A 20,388-nucleotide genomic window follows, 5' to 3' on the forward strand; every position below is an offset into this window, starting at 1 on the left:
TATTCTAAAAAAAACCTAGTGATTCTTTAGATGTTCCACACATCCACTTAAATGTACACACATAAGGGATACTGCACAAAACAGGCATTCATATAAAAATACAATGGTACCTGAACTCGGCTCTGACAGCAGCACTGTGCTTTATTATACTCAGGAATGAGAGAGCAGACAACAAAAGAGGCAATTTAAAGGCAATGTCTAAAATCTTTCCCCTTCAGTTTGCTCCTCTGCATGAAGTCTGTCTTAAACATTTGTAGAATACAGCACAACAGGCTGCCTCAATGTGCTTTTTCAGGTTATGAATTGTCTGGCTGCAGTTAAAAAAAATCATAGATTGCAATCATATTGAATGCATGCAGCGTCTCGATAATAATGCACAATCCCATCTAACTGCCCGAGATCAAAAGAGATGTGCAGATGAAGTGATATTTCCTAGGACCGTAGATTCCTCTTGATGCTTTGTCCTGGTTGACTCAAAGTTCTTTAGACTGTTAGAAAAAGACTTTTAAGTAATTATTTTAAGTAATTATCACAGGATTATGTGGAAAACAATGAAGGGAGGTCGAATCCATCGATATCCCTCAGTATGCCATTATCACTATTGTGCTAGCTACTTAAAATACATGTTAAAGTACACAGTACTTAAATGCATACAATGGTGTGAAAGTTAGTCTTTAGTAGAGTAGAACAATGCAGTGTCGCAATGAACACACATCAAATTATAATTGCGATTTCCAAACTCGTAAGTGGGAACTTCTTCGCTGCAACAAACGTACCCACCTACTCTTTTCCTACAAAACAAAGCTTTTCTGGAGCACATTCATAACACATCACTTTTGTTTGTCCTCAATGACTGACTACCCAGCTATTGAGAACCAAATGTCTGCCTGTCTGTCTTGAATAAATAAGCAGACCCCTGAGGTCTTTCACCATCACAAAAACACCTTGTACATCTGTCAACAACTCAGGGCTGCTTCCATTAAACAACAAGTCAGAAGCCAAGCCATTTCCTTATTAATCATATTTTACCTCTTATCGTTAATGATAACAATCTTGTCTGTCACAATCTTCAGGACACTTTTTGGAAAATGTAACACTGTATCTTGGGTCGTCTAAAACTTATTGGTGCTTGCTGCAGTTTGAAAGTGATTTCTAAGGGGTCTCTGGAAGCAGATGGATATGTCATACTGAAAAAAGTACAGTAAAGACATCAGCAGGGACGCCATAATAAGCAGTTAGACGCTTTGCTGGTTCTTGGGTCAAAGTTATCAAAAGGCGCAAAGCAACTTCCGGCTCAAATTTATGGTTGTCTGGAAACATATAGGACAGAGACTAAGCTATTAACCTTAGGGTTCCTCTTCCTGTCTTCTTGCATGTTTCCTTCACTTCCAGAATATTGTTTGTGAAAAATGCACAAGCTTAGAGCCAGGAAACCAATTTTACAGGACAATGTCATATCAGGGGACCGTTGACAGTGAGCAAATTAGACTCAGTCTTTACTAAAGGCTCTGAGAAATATTTTGCCTGAGGAGGAGTGACAAGAAACCTGTCGAAAATGTGGCCCTCGACAATCAGTTAAAGGTATGAAACTGCCGAAGATGGTGAAAAGTAATGGGTTGTGTATTAGAGGGACCCAGAGGAGTGTATGAGTGTGTAGAGCTTCTTGAAGATTTTTGGCAGTGGCCCACAGCAGTAGTTTCAGAGGATAATGTGCCCTGACAGTAGTCAAAGCCTGTGCAACTATGACCAGCTTACACAGGCACTAACACACACCTACATACAAAGAAAATGTGTGCTACAAGCAATATAAAGATGTTTGTTCACAAAAAGATTTTATACAGATGCAGAAAAGAAAAAAAACTAATTCAAAGACACGGACATACCAACTATCTATAATTTCATAAGTGAATCATAATTCAAACTTAACCAATTGTGTTCAGTTACTAGATATGACAGAAACATTTTTGGTGTCACTGACACTAAACCTGTCAAAATGTGGAGATTTTTGATTGTTTTCAATACTGACTTGACTGACATGACTTCAAAACACTCCAAAACATTGTCAAGTCATATGATTGTAATTTATGTCTCTAATTCTTTTTCTGTAAAGTGGGAAAGCAACAGAAAAGCACAAGGATACGTATTTCCATTTGGTACTGCAAGTGAGACCTAAATTAGACTCTTTCAGTTTAAATAATTAATCACAAGCTTTCAAATATAATATACCGTGACTAATATTTTTTTATTATATTATATTATATTATATTAAATTATATTAAAAATATTATATTTATTCCAAGCAATTATAGCCTATTTAGATATTAAATAAGGGCACAGGTCAGTAAACATATCCAGCCTAGAGGTATCTGTGAACAGGCAAAAACAGCTCCATCAGGGTAGGCAGTGGCAAACCCTTTCATAATCTCTGACTTCAGCCAATCAGTCCTCAGAAGAACCCCCACCCCCTCCAGAGCACCACTCCTCCGAAACTCCATGCCTGTCTGTTTATAGAGCGCAGAGAGGAAAGAGAGAGGCAGAGGAGGAGTGTAGTACGTACTTAAGCACTGCGAAAGAGAGAGAGAAACAGAGGAACAACCAAACAATTCAGGGTGCGAATCGGTGGAACGGAAAGAATGGATGGATACTGAGGAGAACATTTTTGATTAGAGACAAAGACCTGGAAGAGACATCAAACAGCTTTAAGATCCGGATCATTGTTTGTGCTTTCATCTTTTTACCAGCTTTTACAGATGCCACGTGGACACTGAAAGATTAAGAGTCACCGAGAGTTATTAGTTCTAACTCAGCATATGTTGTTTATACGGGAAAAATGTATATCAAAAATTTAAGGAATACTTTCTCCAAGTGCTGAAGGAACACTGAGCTATATCCTTGTATTCTGGTTAAAGCAAACAACAGATTGCTTCTATTGTAAGGGTTACTGTGGACCAGTACACGTGTGACACGTAGTGTACCTGCTGTTCAACTGAGGGCAACTACACTAACTGAACTGGACAGGATGCTGACTTTCTCAAAAACATCCTCCAGCCTGCGGCAACGAGCTAACTCTTGATTTAAGACCTCTTCTGTTCCGTCTCAGATGTCAGGACTGCAAAACAACAACTGTAAAAAGGATGGTTCACAGAAGGCTGGACTCAGCCTTGAGGATAGGGCAAAAACAATTGCTTTTCCTTCAATGACTTAAATTACCATGCCTTCAAAACTCTCTACCTGAGAATGGACAAAAATCCAATTGCCAGTCAAACATGGAGTTATGAGGCAAAATATTTGGAGCAACTGTTGGCAATATTAAGGTAAAGATAATCTTATGGTCTTCATCTTCTAAGATTTCACTGTTTAATGTGCTGTTTCGGGATCAGACTGACAGCAAGTTTTCAAAACAATATTAAATAATTATAGTCTTCAAATAGATGCATGCCTTAAGCTGACAGAAAAGCAAAAGCAAAGAATTATTAAGCAAGGTGTCTAGTGTATTAAATAACAGATTTCTTTTTGTTCTCACTCTTGTGATCTGATCTGTCAGATTTTTAAGGATAGGAACTACTAATCAAGACGACAGCTTTGACTCAAACAGCGTGTGGACCTCTACCCTGATGAAACTCTGGCTCCTCTGATACCAAACCAAAGCATCCTTACGGCATAATGCTGTGTGCTCAGGGTGTGGCCGCACCCCTAATGCTGAGCTCTTTTCTGCTGCAGCTAGTAAGAGCCAATCTCCCTTCTGGGTGCCTGATTGCATCTGATATCCTAAGCTGCACCAACCTTGGCCTTGACCAAGTCCCAGTAGAGTTGCCTGTAATGGTTGCAACATTGGACTTCACCTACAACCACATAGAAAGTCTTGAGGAGGGTTGCTTTGCTGGACTTTTCAATATTGACACCATACGGTTAGCCCACAATCAGCTGAGCAGACTCACTCCTGGAACCTTCCGGAATACAAGTAACATACGCCATCTGGACCTTTCCTCTAATCAACTGCAAATTATTGAGCAGCATTACTTCCAAGATTTAGTAGGAATACAGGAGCTACTTCTTTACAACAACCGCATAGTTAGGGTAGAGAGCAAAGCCTTGAGTGGTTTGAGAAACCTACGCAAAGCCTACCTGAGCCATAACAGACTGACAGATTTTCCCTTCTTTTCCATTCAAGAACATACCAATTTGACCCTGGATCTAAGCTCGAACCGTATGTCCAGCCTTCCGGTCAAGGATATTGAGGCTCTTGAGGAATCACTACAGAGAGGGTTGTTCCTGCACAACAATACCTTAACTTGTGACTGCTCCATATACATCATGTTTAAACAATGGGAGCACAGAAGCTTTAACGCAGTGAGAGATTTTCGGGAGGAGCATACCTGCTTGCCTCATGGCGAGCACCGAGCTCAGGTGCGGTTTCTTCAACATGTAAAATTATTTGAAAATTGCCCGTTAAAACTTCAAGAGGAGACAGAGAGTCTGACAGCAAAAGCTGGGTATTCAAAGAAGTTGGACTGTAGAACATCATTAAATGGAACGCATCTTACCTATTGGTGGGTATCCCCAAATAAGGAATACATTGCTCCCCCTGGTAATAACAATACTCTGCGAATGTATGCAAATGGTACTTTGGAAATCTTGGCAGCACAAGAGAGGGACTCTGGGGTGTACTTGTGCATGGCACAAAACCATCAAGAGTCACGCAACACGACTTATGAAGTTAATGTAACTGTGTTGATGCCCCATCCGGAGCAGGATTCCTTTAATACTGGCTTTACAACCCTGCTAGGCTGTGTTGTCAGCCTGATTCTGGTCCTAATGTACCTCTACTTGACACCCTGTCGCTGCTGGTGTCGCAAGCAACCCCTACCAGTGACACCAAGTCCTGCAAACGAATGCAGCGCCCAATCATCTATCCTGACGCCCACGCCACCTGCCACCACGGAAGGGCCCGGCCGCAAGGTCAGTAACAACAAGCATGTGGTCTTTCTGGAACCCATCAAGGAGGCACAGAATGGGAGGCCACGGGCAGCTCTGGCCCTCGAGCATCCCAAGCTGGCAGTAACACGGAGCGATGCTGACTCTGTCACTTCCGTCTTCTCAGACACCACTATTGTGCCATAGCGGCTGCTTACTGTCATCCCAACGACCTGCTCAAATGAGCACATGGGTCCTTCAACATGGCAGTCTGCAACTGCACAGCTACTCAGGACAGATCAGGGAGAGGGCTTAGCGAGCCCTTAGCAGGGAGCAGAACAGAGCAGGAAAGCACCTACAATCAGAGAGAACAAAATGCAAAAAGATGGAGCCATGTGCTCCCAAGATTTGGCTTTAAGGCTTGACTGAGCCATGAGATCATACAAAAGAAAGGAAATGGTTAAAAACCACAAAAGCTGAGAAGGGTAAAAGCTTCCCCTTTACCATTGCTTGAGCCTTGATAGATTCATAGCTATGAATGCCTTGTCTAGAGCATATAACCCACTAAATACTGCATAAACCCTACTCTACTCTAGAAATAGCATGAATGAGATATGAAGGAGAATGACATGAGCATACTGAATTTCTAGTTTTTTACAGATATGACTAGAATGTTGTTTTTTTAGGTGTCCTTTGTACCCCTGTGTTTCACATTGACAACTTAGTGAATAGTTAGCAGCATTACATCATTTTCAAGCTGTCATGCCCACTTTGGAAATGTAAGGGTTTTGGTCCTAAAAAAACAAACAACAACTGACATTTAGTCATGAAAGGTTGTACTCCTAAGCTATCAGAGCACATCTTATCCTTAATAAGACTATAACATGAAATAAATGAAATTGGATGAAATGGAATCTGTGAAATTACTGAAGTACTTTTTTCCCTGCCCTAAGCATCCCATGTTTGCCCTTGCCACCCACCCATCCTCCCCTTCCACAAATCCCTTCTTTATCAGCTTCTTAATAAATCCTTTTGCTTCGACCCCAGAGGTAAATGTCTGCCTTCTTATTTTTAATTAAAGTTTCTTTGGCCAAGGTGAGCATCCAAACTATAGAATATGTGTCCTTACATTCCTGCTTTTCAAGTCGAGTAAATATAACACTTTGTTTGCAACTGTAACAACAAAACATCATTAAAAGCTGCTGCCAGCCAGAGCATGAGAACTTGCGTGATATATCTGGGATCAAACCTAAATGTTTATGAATATCATTGCTGCTTTTGACAACTGCATACAAAAATGTCCTTATTTGGTAGACAATGGCGCACAAATATTCTTCTAACCACTGAAGTTGCAGCACAAACCACTAATAATATTTTCCTTGCTGGAACCTCGGGACCAGTGAAAGCAGCAATTCTGATTAATCAAGTTTGTATGATGATTTGGAGATATGCCATGACCCACAAATTAAAACCGGCAGTTGAAGAAAGTATTTTGCAATAGTACATTACCCTTGAGCCGAAGCCCATCTTCCCCAGAATAATTGCATATGAATGAGTGTGTTCCATCTGCTTAATGAATCAATGCTGTCACTAAAACCACCATCATCACAATCATCATCCTTACCACACTGTTTTGTGCCACAATTCTAACCATATTTGCATGGACAAGCATTTTGATATCCAAAGCATGCACAGTTTCCGCCTAGGCTCTGGAGTAGAAGAGAGTGGGGTAATTTGTGGACCTTTTTATTAAAGCTACACTGTGTAACTTTTTTTGTATATTCTTAGTTAAAAACACTTAGTTCTTTCAAAAATATATGTGCTCATTAATGTATATATTTACTTCTTTCACGTAATAAAGTATTCGTAAGTTTATAATATGCCATTGAAAATACATACGGGAGAGGGGTTTGAATGCTGGTTGCCATGTTGCCCCTCCATCTTTAAAGTACATTAGCCAAAGAGGGACATACCAGTAAATTCAATCTTCGCCTTTTGCGTTTCAACACTCGATGGCACCGTGTCGAATGAGAAGAGGGGGATTGCCATGTTAATCTTGGACTAAATCGTCCACCGTAAGAGTTAAAACGAAATCGGAATTGAGAGGAACAGAAACTATTATTGCCTGGATGGTCATATATCTTTTCACTGCTAGATGGGGGGAAATATCCCACAGTGTAGCTTTAAAGAATAAACAAAAGTTCAAGTTCAAAGTTCAAAAACGAAATTTCTGTCATTTTTTACTGGCACTCATTTCATTCCAAAACTGACTTTCTTCTGAGAAAAATATTCTTTTGTAAAATGTGTCGATGTTCCACAGAATACAGACATACAGATTTGGAAAGAAGGTGAGTTAATGATGGCAGAATTGTCACTTTTTGGGGGGGTACTATAACTTAAGTTTTCTGGCAATCATAAATATATTTTAAGATGTATTTTCCAACTGCATCTATTAAACATCTTTAAAATAGAAAAATATGACTTCATAGCTAATTCAATCTGAATCGTGACTAATCTTTAGCCAGACAATGTTACATTGTTTTATACATTTTTAATTCAATAACATATGGTAACTTTATTTGATGGTCCCCTTTGAACAATATATTGACTATAAGTAACTTTGCATCTACATGTCAAATAACTTTCATTAGAGTATAAGTAGACTGTCTGCTTAATATCTGCTAGCTCTTTATTATGACGGTCCCCCAACAGACATTCAACTGACTGTAAGTAACTCTAACACTACCAGTCTACTAATACTCTAATAAGAGTTGGTAGACATTATTTAAGGTCAACAGAATGTGTTAAAGTGACCATCAAAATAAAGTTAAGCCCAGCCTATTAGGAATAAAACTGACTATTTAGTAACACATTTCAAAATCACATGCAGTTGAATATGAGAGGCCATTTCTAAATAGATATAAACATGATCAAAATTAGGGCAGGGCAATATATAGAATATTAGCGATAATATCGCAATAATTTGACGACGATGTAAAATGTGAAAATATTGTGAAATGTGAATACTGAATATTTCAAATTCAAGCATACTTTCTCAAAGAACACACCGAACGTCCAATATTATGTCACCTTTTCGTCTTGTCACGTATTACCACGCATGAGATGCGTATTTTGGAGTAAAACGGAGACGATGAGCAACACAGGTGTGGAAAGAGACACGGGAGGGGATGATGAAATAGTCTCCAAAAGGAATGCACAATCTATAATAAAGGGGATTGTTTGGTTTTCAGATAACAGATACCAATCAAAATACCATTATTGGAAGATGTGCAAGAAGATAAAAGCTACAAATGGTGGTAGCACCCCTAATCTCTTTCATCACCTCAAGCAGCATCCTGTGCAGTACAAGCAATGCATGAAACTCCATAAGCCAAAATCACTAGCCTCGACCTCGTCATCTGCCAAAAAATCTGGAAGGCCTGTCGTCCCTAAACAAATAAAGCAGCGTTGATTAATTCTCGTGGTGTGCCATATGCGAGAAATAGTAAAAGTGGGAATAAATTACATCTTCGGTCACGTTTCACCAAGCCAAAGATATGACACCTGTCAGTACCGTGGAAAAACCTGGCTTCAAACAGCTGCTTAAGACAATCGACCAGCGACACAATTTGCCTTGCCGTAAATACTTTGACCAGGATGCACTCCCGAAACTGTATTTTTAAGTACGCGAACAGCAGTCTCAGAAGTTTTCTCAGATAACGCACTTCGCATCCCTTTCCGATCTATGGACGAGCCAAACCTGCCAACCCTTGCAGGTTTTTCCGTACCCATGTTAACCGACTAAAGCTTTTACAGTTTTTAATGCAGTTTTTGTTTAATTATTATTATTTAAAAGCAATTGCAAAAAATTTTTTACTGATATATAATCCAATTTTAATATCAATTAGAATTTTAATATCAATTTAATATAACTTTTTTTCATATATAACTGAATAATGTTAAAAAAAATACAATATCAAGATTTATTTATTTTTTTAGATATCGCCCAGCCCTAATCAATATTGTGCATAATTTGCTACATTAAGCAGTTGACACAACTCTACCCCACTCTCTCTAAGGCAACATACTTCAAAGGTGTAAAATGTCTTACAATATCCACTTGTCATTTACAGTACAATCTATCATTGTCACCACCCTGTGTGCATGTTCTGCTGGGTATGTGTCTTTTCATGCTGTATAAAACTCCTGTTGGGGGATTTCATGCAGTGGGATGCAATTGCTGCCTCTGAGCTGTGCGTGGTCCACCTCATTAGTGTATTATTTTTCACAAGGGATCAATACTGTCAAAGAACAATATGTCAAAACTGGGACAGAACAAAAAAAGCACAAGAGAAACCTCATACGAGCCTGGGGCTAATTAAAACCCAAGGTTTTTCTGTGAGAGGACTTTTTCGATATCAGTTTCATGTGCACGTGTATACTGTGAATATTCCATCATTAGGGAAATAAGATGAGACGATACCCAATAACACACAGGGCAGTGGAATGGCTGAAATCTTATGTTGACGATGAATCTTATGGGCCCTATTTTAACGATCTGAGCGCATGGCCTGAAGTGCACTGGACATGTGCACTTAGTGAATCCACTTTTGCTAGTTTAATGACGGAAAAAACAGCCGGTGTTCCAGACACATGGTCCAAAAGGGTTGTACCTACTCTCTTAGGTGGGTGTGTTTTTGACATAATGTGCAATAAACCAATCAAGAGAATTATATCCCATTCCGTTTAAAAGTCAGTTGCATTTGCACCATTGCGGATTCGCTATTTACATGGCACAATCAGTAATTAATTAATAATAATTAAATGCATGTTTGTATTGGCATGATTGGTCAAAAAATAGCCAATTTCAATTGTCATTACTGCAAATAGGTATTTCTGAAACATGCCATGACTGTCCATTATGACATGTGGGATTTTTTTAATTTTTATGTGCACAATAATATATTTTACATTGTAATCCTTTTATTTTTAATCTTTGGCATGTTTGTGTACGCATGTTGTGCTCCTGTTTATAGGCACATATTACTAACACGCCCTTTAAATTACACAAAAATACTGCCTTTAGACCAGGTTTTTGTTGGTCAATGGCGTAGTCGTTTTCAGTTCCTCAAAATAGCAACACACTAAGAATGCGCCTGAACACACCTTGTTTTTAGACCAGCACACCAGTGGGTGAACACATGCAACTCTCAATACCCTCCTGAGCTGTATTCCCCTAACTCTTGCCGGGCCAATCACATCGTGTATAGTCGGTGGGCGGGGCCATAATGACGACGGCCGAGTTGCGTTTGCGTGCTTCTAGTAAACACAGAAACTGGCGAACGGTGGTCTTTCGAATCAGCTTTGACCGCGACTCTGGAAGACTTGAAGTTGAGCTTTTCTCTGAGAAAAGGACAAAGAACGGCACTGAAGTCATTCTTAAAAAGGGAAGATGTGATCTGAGTTTTGCCGACCGGATACGGCGAATGTTTAATCTATCAACAAGCTCTGTTTTACCTTGGTTGCTCTGGTTGGTATAGCGCTATCCTATCGCATGCAGAGGGAGTTTGAAAGAAAACCGTTTATCCCGCCCCTCTGATTGAGCTGTCAATGGTGAGTTTCCAGACCAAGCATCTTGATGCGGGTCTGGCTTGTCAGGCTAGCATAATGCAGTATATACACACAAAAACAGCACTAAAAAAAAATATTAAAAAATAAGTTTACAACACATATTCATAGTATGGAGCTATTGTCCATAAGTCAGGACATCATTATAAATTTCAGGTGAATGAACAATAAGTAAAGGGAAATCCTAAAGTCATAAAATCTGCTGAGCTCTAAAATTTTCCTCCTTGAGCACCATACTGAGCTTCAGATGCCTGTGTGGGAAGACCAATATGGGCTTTTGTTTGAGCCACGAGCATAAAAGGGATCCAAGATATTTTCTTTTTAGCTTTGGTACATTATTAGTCCGCATTAGCAGCGACAACAATTTAGTAAAATGCTTTTTTTGTTTTTTACTCCAAATCTAAATTTTGAGATGTAAATGTACATACAATTTTAATCTGAAACAATAAGGCCGTCAAAATGAAATGCATGTGATTATTTAAACATGTTGCATTGAATTCAGTTAGGTGAAAAACAAAGAGACACAAAGAGAGACGAAGCCCATAAAGGATGGGGAAATTTTAGAAATAGATTAGTCATTAACTGAACTTCCTTTTAAATATGCTTCTTTCAGACAATTTAATGCAGAAAGGCCTTGATCAGAGCTAGAATGAAAGCAAACACACTGCTTTAGTCTCATATAAAACAGTCAATTCAGCTGGGCTTTCATTTGCAGGCTTTTCGGCAAGATTTCCACCATTAAAGCTCAGCAGGACAAATACAACAGTTTTGCCCAACAGCCCGTGTAAATGTAAATGAGGAATGTGTAATTGATTAGCTTAACTATATTCTTGCATGGTTTAAGCGGAACTGAAAGTGTTATAAAAAAATCTAATAAAACCTTGCATTTGATAAAAATGAAATAGCTTATTTAACTACAGTGTGTGTATGAGGTGGAACCTTAGCGATCATAACAAATGATAAACTATCATCCTATTCAAACAATGCTAATAAAAATAAAAATAAAAACATTCTGCCATGCAATTAGGTTTAAGGTATTTTACATTCAATGTAAATAAAATAAGGAAAAATTAGCAAATTCAGAAAAGGAATATCTTCGGTTTAGGTTTGAACTGCAGATGAGGAGTACTGTTGGAATCCCTAAGAAGACTTGACAGATAAATAACCCTTCTTTACAACATCTTTCATATCCTGCTGTTCTGGTCCATCCATTTCATAGGCATTTCATCATAGCTCGACAACAGTCCTTCGATTACCAGCAAACAAATTTAGAGCGCTCATCAATCAAGAATATTTACAGTTGTTCTGATGAAGCTTCTAAGTCAGCCAGAATAACGCAGAGCCGAGATTGGCCCCCTACACATCCTGTCAGGACAGATTTAGCTGTAATCTACATCTGAAATGTATCCTTCTGTGTTCTTTTATTATGGGGATTGCGCTGTTTATTCAACCTCAAGAAAACAAGCAGTTTTGTTGAGGTGTGGTTTGATATTTTGCATTTTTCCAGTAGCACATTACACACCTTTATTTTTATTTTTTATTGAACTAGCGTTAATTTCAATAACATTAAGGCAAGTCATATTTATTTATTGTGCCTGCAACTTAACACCACCAACAAACTTTTGAATGTTTTAATCATGGTCTCTTGCAGTCTGTGTGCTGTATATAAATACATTTATATACAGTATAGCCGATATACAGTATGCAAACATGTCACCAAACATCATTTAATAAGAATAGTTAACTTTCACTCATCAATCTTTCGTTGATGGAAAGCAAGAGATGTTTGGCAGATTGTTCATGCTGCTCATACAACAAAAGTGGATGGGGACCACAATTATAAAAAAGGGAAATAAATGAAAGTCTTACTTTGAATCTTGATTGATTACCACTGCCACCACAGACTCATTATTATTTATTTATTATTATTATTATTTATTTTTATTTTTAAAAGAAAGAAATAAAGCTTAATGGAACTGTCAATAGGAGTCACATTTCTTAACATCTTAATTCCTAACATCTTAACGCTAGTATACCTAAAAGAGGACAGACTCTCTAAAGTATGGTTTTATAGTAAAGGCCCGGCAGCCATCATTAACAATTTATGACATCTCTCTGACTTCAGCATTTGATAAAAGCCCAACAATCCAAAACCTATTCATCACTAAGCTAAAAAAAAAAAAAAAAATGAAGGCAAGGCAAGTCGCACTAAGAGGTTTGTGATTAGGTTATGTTGGTAGTTTTTAATTGTATTTCAAATAAATAAATAAATAAAACACACACTGGAAAAAAAATAATTGAAAGAAAATATTTCTAGTTTGGCCTAGATTCATCTAAAGTGGAAATCGATCCACATAAGAGAAAGTGGAAAGTCTTGGGCGTCAGGGACCAGGTCAAAGTAACACCAATCCTTGCAGGTCAGTCTTCTCAAGTGGACAATAAAGCACACACATACATATAATGAAATTAAACATTTAAAGTCAACGATTAAAACTGGAGTAGAGTGAAAAACAGGGAGCAGCCAGTATTTCTGCAGCCTTGTATTCAGAATTATTTTTCCCATGAATAGTCTTCATACGCATTTAAACTGATTTTGGTCTAAGTATCGAAAGCACTATCATTAAGGACTTCCCCTGTTAGTGTGTGTGAGCATATCCTTTTTCACTCTCTAAACCAAACAGGATGTTTAGACATGAACCCTGAGCCTGGAGTCCGCTTAAGTTAATTAGCAGGCATTGTTAATGAGCGATTTGAGCCGAGAGTTAGCTCTCCGCTGGTATTTGATGAAGTTGTCCAGGGCAGACTTACGATGACTTGCTGCTATTAGCGCTGTACAGCAGACAAGCAATTAAATATGACATCACGTTCAAAAACTTTCACCATATTAGTACAGCTATCACATTGAAAAAATAAATCTCTTGTGAGACAAAACATTATAAACACCTAACGAATGATGGCGCAGCGCTGTAGCCAAACAGCACAACAGATGCTTGAAAAAACCTTCCTGATGCACTGCAGGCTGAAGAACTGGTACACAACTCACTGCTGCCGATTATTAAAAAGAAAAACACCTCAGAACCATGTGTGCTGGGTCACAGCTCAGTTTCACAGTGAAAGGGTGCAAAAGAAAGTCTGAACAAAAGAACGGTGAAATGCAGAGGATTCTGGGTGAAATTATCAGGTGTTGCAAAGCAAAAAAGGAGCAATGATTAATGTTTTTTTTATATACATATAATAATTTTTATGAGACATTTTTCAATGCTGCATTTGAGTTCATAGTACTATGAAAACACTTCCATCCCAGTTGAAAAAAAGCATATTTTAAAACTAAGATTTATAAATAAGACTAAATTACAAAAAGTACTGATGTCTAACACCTGGAACATTATATAGAAAGTATAGAAAGTCTCTTATTCTCACCAAGGCTGCCTTTGTTGGATCCAAAATACGCAACTGAAATAATGAGATAATACAATAACTAAGATGCTTGGTATGAAGAGGTTGAATCATTTTGAGACTGCAAAAGTTGGTTTTTAAAAAATTTTGTGTTGAATTTGGGGAAATGATTTTAACAATAGTTGTGTTGAGCTATTTCAATTCAAGGAGTTTGAATTGTTCATTGCAAACAGTTGAAAGGTATATTTTGATAATCATATGCAATGGTGTTACAATAGTTTTGATTACAACTGTATTTTATAAGAAATCAAACTAAAGTGGGATACGGGTAATATTAGGGACGTGGTGGTGTGGGTAAGTTTAAGGGTAGGGTTAGGTGTATGTACACAATGAGTTCATTATATCAAATTATTAATTTTAATGTTACATAGAAGTTAAGGCTACCTAATATAAAGCGGGTCCATTTAATTTGATGTTCAGAAATTTGGCCCACCTGGTCGAGGTAACATAAGGAACAAGTGGGATAAATACCAATATCCGTAAACATCAGGGGCCATATTCACAAAACATTTTATCTTACTACTAAGAGTTCTCCTAAATGGCAGTATAAATTCTTAGTTCAGAGTTTTTTCTTAAAAGCTATTCACAAAGCTTCTGAGAGCAACTTTTGGTAACACTTTAGTATGGGGAACACATATTCCCTATTAACTACGACTTTTGCCTCAATAAACTCCTAATTTACTGCTTATTAATAGTTAGTAAGGTCGTTTTTGTAGCATTGAAGTTTAGGTATTGGGTGGAATTAAGGGATGTAGAGTAAGGTCATTAAGAAGAAGGCATTAATATGTGCTTCATAAGTACTAATAAACCGCCAATATCCTAGTAATATGCATGCTAATAAGCAACTACTTAATAGTTAATATCTGAACCCTAAAATAAAGTGTTACTTTAACTTTTACTAAGGAATAGAGAGAAGTCTTAAGCTAAGAGTAAGGGCGGGGTTGAACTTGTTGCTATGGACGATGTCATCACGCTTACTAACTATGCCCACAGTGATTGGCTGATAGGGGAGGGGTCTCTGTCAGCTATTCAATTATAGAATAAGGCTTCATGTTGCCAAAGTTTTTAAAATAAGAATGTTGCCATATTTAAATTAAACTAAATTAAATGTAGGACAAGAGTCAAACTAGTATATGTAATTATCAGCCTCTTACATGTGTGCATCTCCTAATTCAAGCGGGAATTATGTTTTATAAAAGTTTGTGAGAAGCACGTTCAAACTGTCTATCTAATCAGCCCGAGAGAATGTATAAAGCCCAGAGCGGATTCATCTAGTTACTTCGATAGTTTTCTGCATCCCTCCACCACCCCGACTCCTCACTCTCGGTTGGCGACACGGGGCAGAACTCTGGGTTTGGGCTAAATTCTGAGCTCAGAGCCCTCAATCCCCTCAACAGCAATGGTGTACAGTGTCTTTTAGCAGATTGTTGAGATGGATTGCTCAGGAGTCTTTAAATTATTAATTTAGGAGTCCTAAAATTAAGACTGCCACGCCCATTATTTTTTAACAGTTTCTCATAAATTGTCAAGTTAGGAGCTACTTTTAGCCTTAAGATGTTTTGTGAATACAGCCCCAGAATAACTAACACAAAGGTTTACATTTGGAAAGGTTCATCAAACTCTCACCTAAGGCTCTGCAATTTCTTTCAAACAATATCAACTTAAATTTAAGTAGTATTAGTAGCATACTTTATTGTTGTTGAAAGGAATTTTTTTGTGGACTACATGTTGTTGGATAAACATATAATAGACAGATAGACATACTAATTAAAAGCCTGTTATTAAGATGAATAAATTAGGTCTTATTTAATTCTATAAACTATAATACTGATCTGCCAACATTGTCGCTATATGATAAATTAAAATAAGCTGATAACATCACTGTTTTCTCCAGAACGACTGTACAGCCAAATAAAATGTTGTTGCAATATTGTCCTGTTTAACACTGTGAAGCTGCTTTGAAGCAATCGTCATTGTAAAAGCGCTATATAAATAAAGTTGATTGACTAATCGTTCCCAATCAGCAAATACTGGTTTAGTGTCGCCATTATGAAAGCAGACAAATGGAGCTCTCAAATTAAAGAGCAGCAGAAGTTTATATTTAACAATTTCCTGATCCATGCAATCCTATCTTAATGGTTTGAACATCTCAAACAGTCTTAATGTGATGGATGTTGTGCAAAGAGGTTATTAAAGGATGTAACTATACTATACTGAACAAACTGGTGTTACTCATTTCATATCCGGAAATCCTAAAAAGTAAATCCTACATCTAATGGTTTTCAGTGTGGGGTTGAAAAACTAAATTTAGGGCTGTTTTGGGCGATTGTTTCATAATATAAACCCTTTAAACAAAGGTCTACCACTGACAATCAACTTCTTCTTTGCAGGGTGACTTAGAAGTATTCATTCTGAATAATTTATCTATTAACTTAAATAATTTAAATAACTGATTGCTCTGTTATACAGTTTATTTGAATAAGTTTAAACCAAACATGCGGACCAAGACATTTTTTAGAGGGTCTCGTCAACTCCTAAACAAACTCTGGTGCGGTTTGAATGAAATATGAATGCAACACAGCTCAAAGACATCTAAACAAACCAAAAACAAGAACAAAGAACAGACTGCTTAAGCATACATGGGTCTTACCAGTCGCAATGTTGCCCATTATAGTTCGTTTAAACCGGCTTCTCTTTCTAGATCTTCGTTTGTGTGCATTAGGAATGTGGTGATGAGGACATTTTCCCACTAATTAATCAACGTGTAACAACACCGTTAATACTGGGACTGGGCTTTTAAATCACTAATTCTTGCAAAACCGAAAGTAACATGCACACGAGCGCTCAGGCATTCATAAAGGAGCGGAGCAAAAAGAGTGGTTTCAATGAATTCCTATAAAAGTTAAGCTTCCATAGCAATGAACTGAAAACGCGCCAGTCCGCACACCCTGAATGACAGTTCTTCCATAAATGCGCACTCTGTGTGGCCGTGAATGAATGACAGTTCAAACGTAAATGTGCTCTCTGCGGGGTTGATTGATTGATTGATTGATTGATTGATTGATTGATTGATTGATTGATTGATTGATTGATTAATTGATTGACAAACTCCTTTAAATAGGCACTTCTACATTTTGCTTTGAAACCAAATCTTCCGCGATCATCTCACTCAGCCCTTCGCTCTCATGATAAATTAAATCTGACTCCTGCTGTTGGTCTGTGTTGCGGATCATGTTTTATTAAGCTGACTCGTTACATTTTTATTTGTAGTGTCTGTTCTCTAACTGAATTAAATTATTTTATTTAAATAAAAAATGACAGTGCCACATGCCACGGTGGGCAAGTGATGTAACCAGTGTTGAGTCTGAACACCGGTAACACTGGCAACACAGACTATCGTAGCAAGTCGAGTGTGCATAATGGAGAAAATCATGCTCCTTTACACATTTTATAAGCTCATTTAAGTTCTAAAAAATACCATCATGAACGCACATACAATGAGCAAATTCAGCCCAGCACACAGAATTATTATGGATGCAAATTCTTTTGCCATTTTTTTTGTTTGTTTTATATACCAAATGAAAATAACTATATATATTATTTTCTTTTTGGCCTGAGCTAAATGTATGAAGAGAACTGAACTGCAATTGTGAACACACCCTAAAACGCCATTTTTGTTCTGATGTTCCCACTAGGGAGCACTTCTGCAACTTAAGCGCTCCATTTGGCTGTTTTGTAATGGCTGTACTAAACCAGTATTTACTGATCTGATCGGGAACGTTGAACACCTTCGGTGTGGTGTCTCACAGAGCATGCCGAATGCTGCCACCTCAGACTTATCATAACTGTATAATAACACCCCACAGGGTAGAAATTGCTTATTTTTAAGCACTACAGGGAAAAAAGAAAAGCTAATGTTCTGTACTTCCATGACTGCATGCGTCCATGAGTCACCGCAAAGCTTGGGAGAAGGTGACACACGTCCTTGCAGCTTTGACGGACCCGTAAACTGCGAGTTGAGTGAGTCAAACAGTGAGTGAAAATTGTCATGCCAAATAAAGGGGTTTGATTCAAGAGAAATGCATTCATATTTTATCTCTGGCTGAGCTCTGGAGAAGACATGCCTGCTCTTCTAGATCGATGTTTTCCACGCAAAAAAACATCCATAACCAATGCTGCTAATCAATTCAAGGAGGGATTTGTTAGTTTAAATCAATATGTTTTCTATATGTTGAAATGGTACACTTTTCCATGAAGGATCTTAAATATACATGAAACATTTTCATTGCACAAAGGTTCTGTTTAGAGGAAACTCTTTAGTATTATTTATTTATTTATTTTTTTAATATTCTTCACACTTGCTCTTTTATGAACTATTGACTTAAGAACTGTAGGTTGTTTGGGAACCTATGGCATTGCAGTGAAAACAGTGTTTTGAAAACTTTATTTTAAAAAATGTAGATACACATTAACAGCAACAAGCTTACACGGATACGGCCATCGCACTTCAAAGGATGGTCATCTCTTCACTGCTCTTGACGAGTGAGAAAGACTTCGTCGTTCCTGCCAGAGCTGGTCAGATGGGCGCAAATACACACATGCAAATGCATGACGGAGCAACAGGGATGTAATGCTTTGTGTTGAAATGTCCTTGGTAAGACAGATGTCAATGTAATAAATGAAGAATGGGATGAAGGTTAAAACAATAAGGATCTTCTTTCTTTCTTTTGTGGAATACAAAAGGAGAAATGTTGTAGAAAGTCTGAACTGCTCATTTCCATACAATGCAAGTGAATGGGGACGGATGATTTTGAGATCTTTTTGGACAAAACTAACAAACAATATTTTTTCCTGTATAAAGACTGAAATTTAAACTGCTATTAACCCAAGATTATTAACTAAATCATACACAGTAAAAAAAAAAAAAAAAAAAAAATATATATATATATATATATATATATATATATATATATATATATATATATATATATATATATATATATATATAGATATAGTTAAATTTAAGGAATTCTTTTCCCCATATATTCAAACTTTTAACCTTTTTAGTGTTACCATTATAAGTTATAATGTGTTTTTACTTTTTTTTTAAATTAATAAGAAAACATTTAAAACATGTTTTCCAAAACCTACAAATTTTACTGGATTGTACTGTTCAATTATATATTGGTAACAGGGTTAACATTTTTAACACTTTTTTTAAAGTATAGCTATAACTTTTTCTATTTACACTAGTCAAGATTTTGGAATTACTGTTCCTTTTTAGTTTTTTTGTGTTTTAAAGAAGTCTCTGATGCTCACCAAGGCTGAATTTATTTGAAAACCGAATAAAGTAGCCTACATTTTAAAATATATTAAAAACACATTTTATTTTAAATTGTAACATTATTTCACAATATTACTGTTTTTACTTTATTTTTGATCAAATACATTTTGTACAGTATTAGAGCATAAGAGACTTTTGATCGGAAATTTATATGATTGTATTTTAAACTTTTCCTCATCAATGTCTTTTTATGGTTCTTTTCTGTCATAGTCATTGTAAAAACGACGGAACAAAGCAAGTCACAGAGTTTCAACTTTCTTTATCATGAGGTTTTCATTTTTAGGTGAACTATTGTTTTAATTATCTAGCAAATCCACAATCGAAAACCCTCCTTCAGGCTTACTTCAACTTCTGATTGAAGTATCAAATGTCAGAGGCACAACATTGACAAAATCCTGAATTGATTGCTTCTGCCTGTGGTACACTCTCTGTTCTTATTCTCTCTCATTTCTTTTTTTCTTCTTTTAAGACGTGTCATTCCAAACCAGCGGTAACACAGCAGCCCCTTGCCCTTGACATATGGACCACTTGTGCATCTCCACAATAATATCCATGGACAAGATGACAAACACATCTCGGGCTGTAACCTCCTTTTCACTGCGTTTCTTGTACACTGCAAGAAGCTTTACAAATTCACAGTCTTCAATAGCTTCTCTTCTTACAAATTCCGAAGACTTTTCCTGAAAACTCTGCCCACGCACTGTGAATAAGCAATGAAAACACAATGCTGATCATTCTATGAAGAACAATTATGTTTACAACTTCTGGTTGAAATCACAATTGTAAATGCCACATCTATCTTTCTTTATTCCCAGTGTAAAGCAATAATGAATAAGACTAAATGACTATATATGAATCCCTCCCTCTGCTTGAAATGCTAAAATGGTATTTTACTGTGATTGTGAATAACAGGACAGCATGTAACTGACTTGAGACTTGAAATGAGGTAAGGAGGCAATAATTGCCTTCAATAAAGAAAATCAAACCCATTAACAAAGTATGTTCTCAATGTTTACAGGGAAAAATGCACAAACATAAAACTAATT

At 37.1% G+C, this 20,388-nt stretch overlaps 2 protein-coding genes across 6 annotated transcripts in view; one reads left to right on the plus strand and one right to left on the minus strand.

The window, feature by feature from the left end:
- The window catches only part of LOC137040563 (E3 ubiquitin-protein ligase RNF123), a 200,603-nt gene that overhangs the window by 77,069 nt on the left and 103,146 nt on the right, over positions 1-20,388 (minus strand). The window lies entirely within an intron of this gene.
- amigo3 (adhesion molecule with Ig-like domain 3) lies at positions 2,528-20,307 on the plus strand. 2 transcript variants are annotated; one of them, XM_067416306.1, is made up of 3 exons: positions 2,528-3,314; positions 3,545-4,959; positions 19,812-20,307. In XM_067416306.1, exons 2-3 carry the CDS (start codon positions 3,664-3,666, stop codon positions 19,887-19,889), a joined length of 1,374 nt encoding a protein of 457 aa, XP_067272407.1. In that variant the 5' UTR covers positions 2,528-3,314; positions 3,545-3,663; the 3' UTR covers positions 19,890-20,307. The 2 variants fall into 2 exon arrangements, with proteins under 2 accessions (XP_067272407.1, XP_067272406.1); XM_067416305.1 differs by lacking the exon at positions 19,812-20,307 and having other exon boundaries at positions 3,545-6,551.

The sequence above is a fragment of the Pseudorasbora parva genome, chromosome 14 (genome assembly GCF_024679245.1).
Source record: "Pseudorasbora parva isolate DD20220531a chromosome 14, ASM2467924v1, whole genome shotgun sequence".
In the NCBI taxonomy this organism is placed as follows: domain Eukaryota; kingdom Metazoa; phylum Chordata; class Actinopteri; order Cypriniformes; family Gobionidae; genus Pseudorasbora; species Pseudorasbora parva.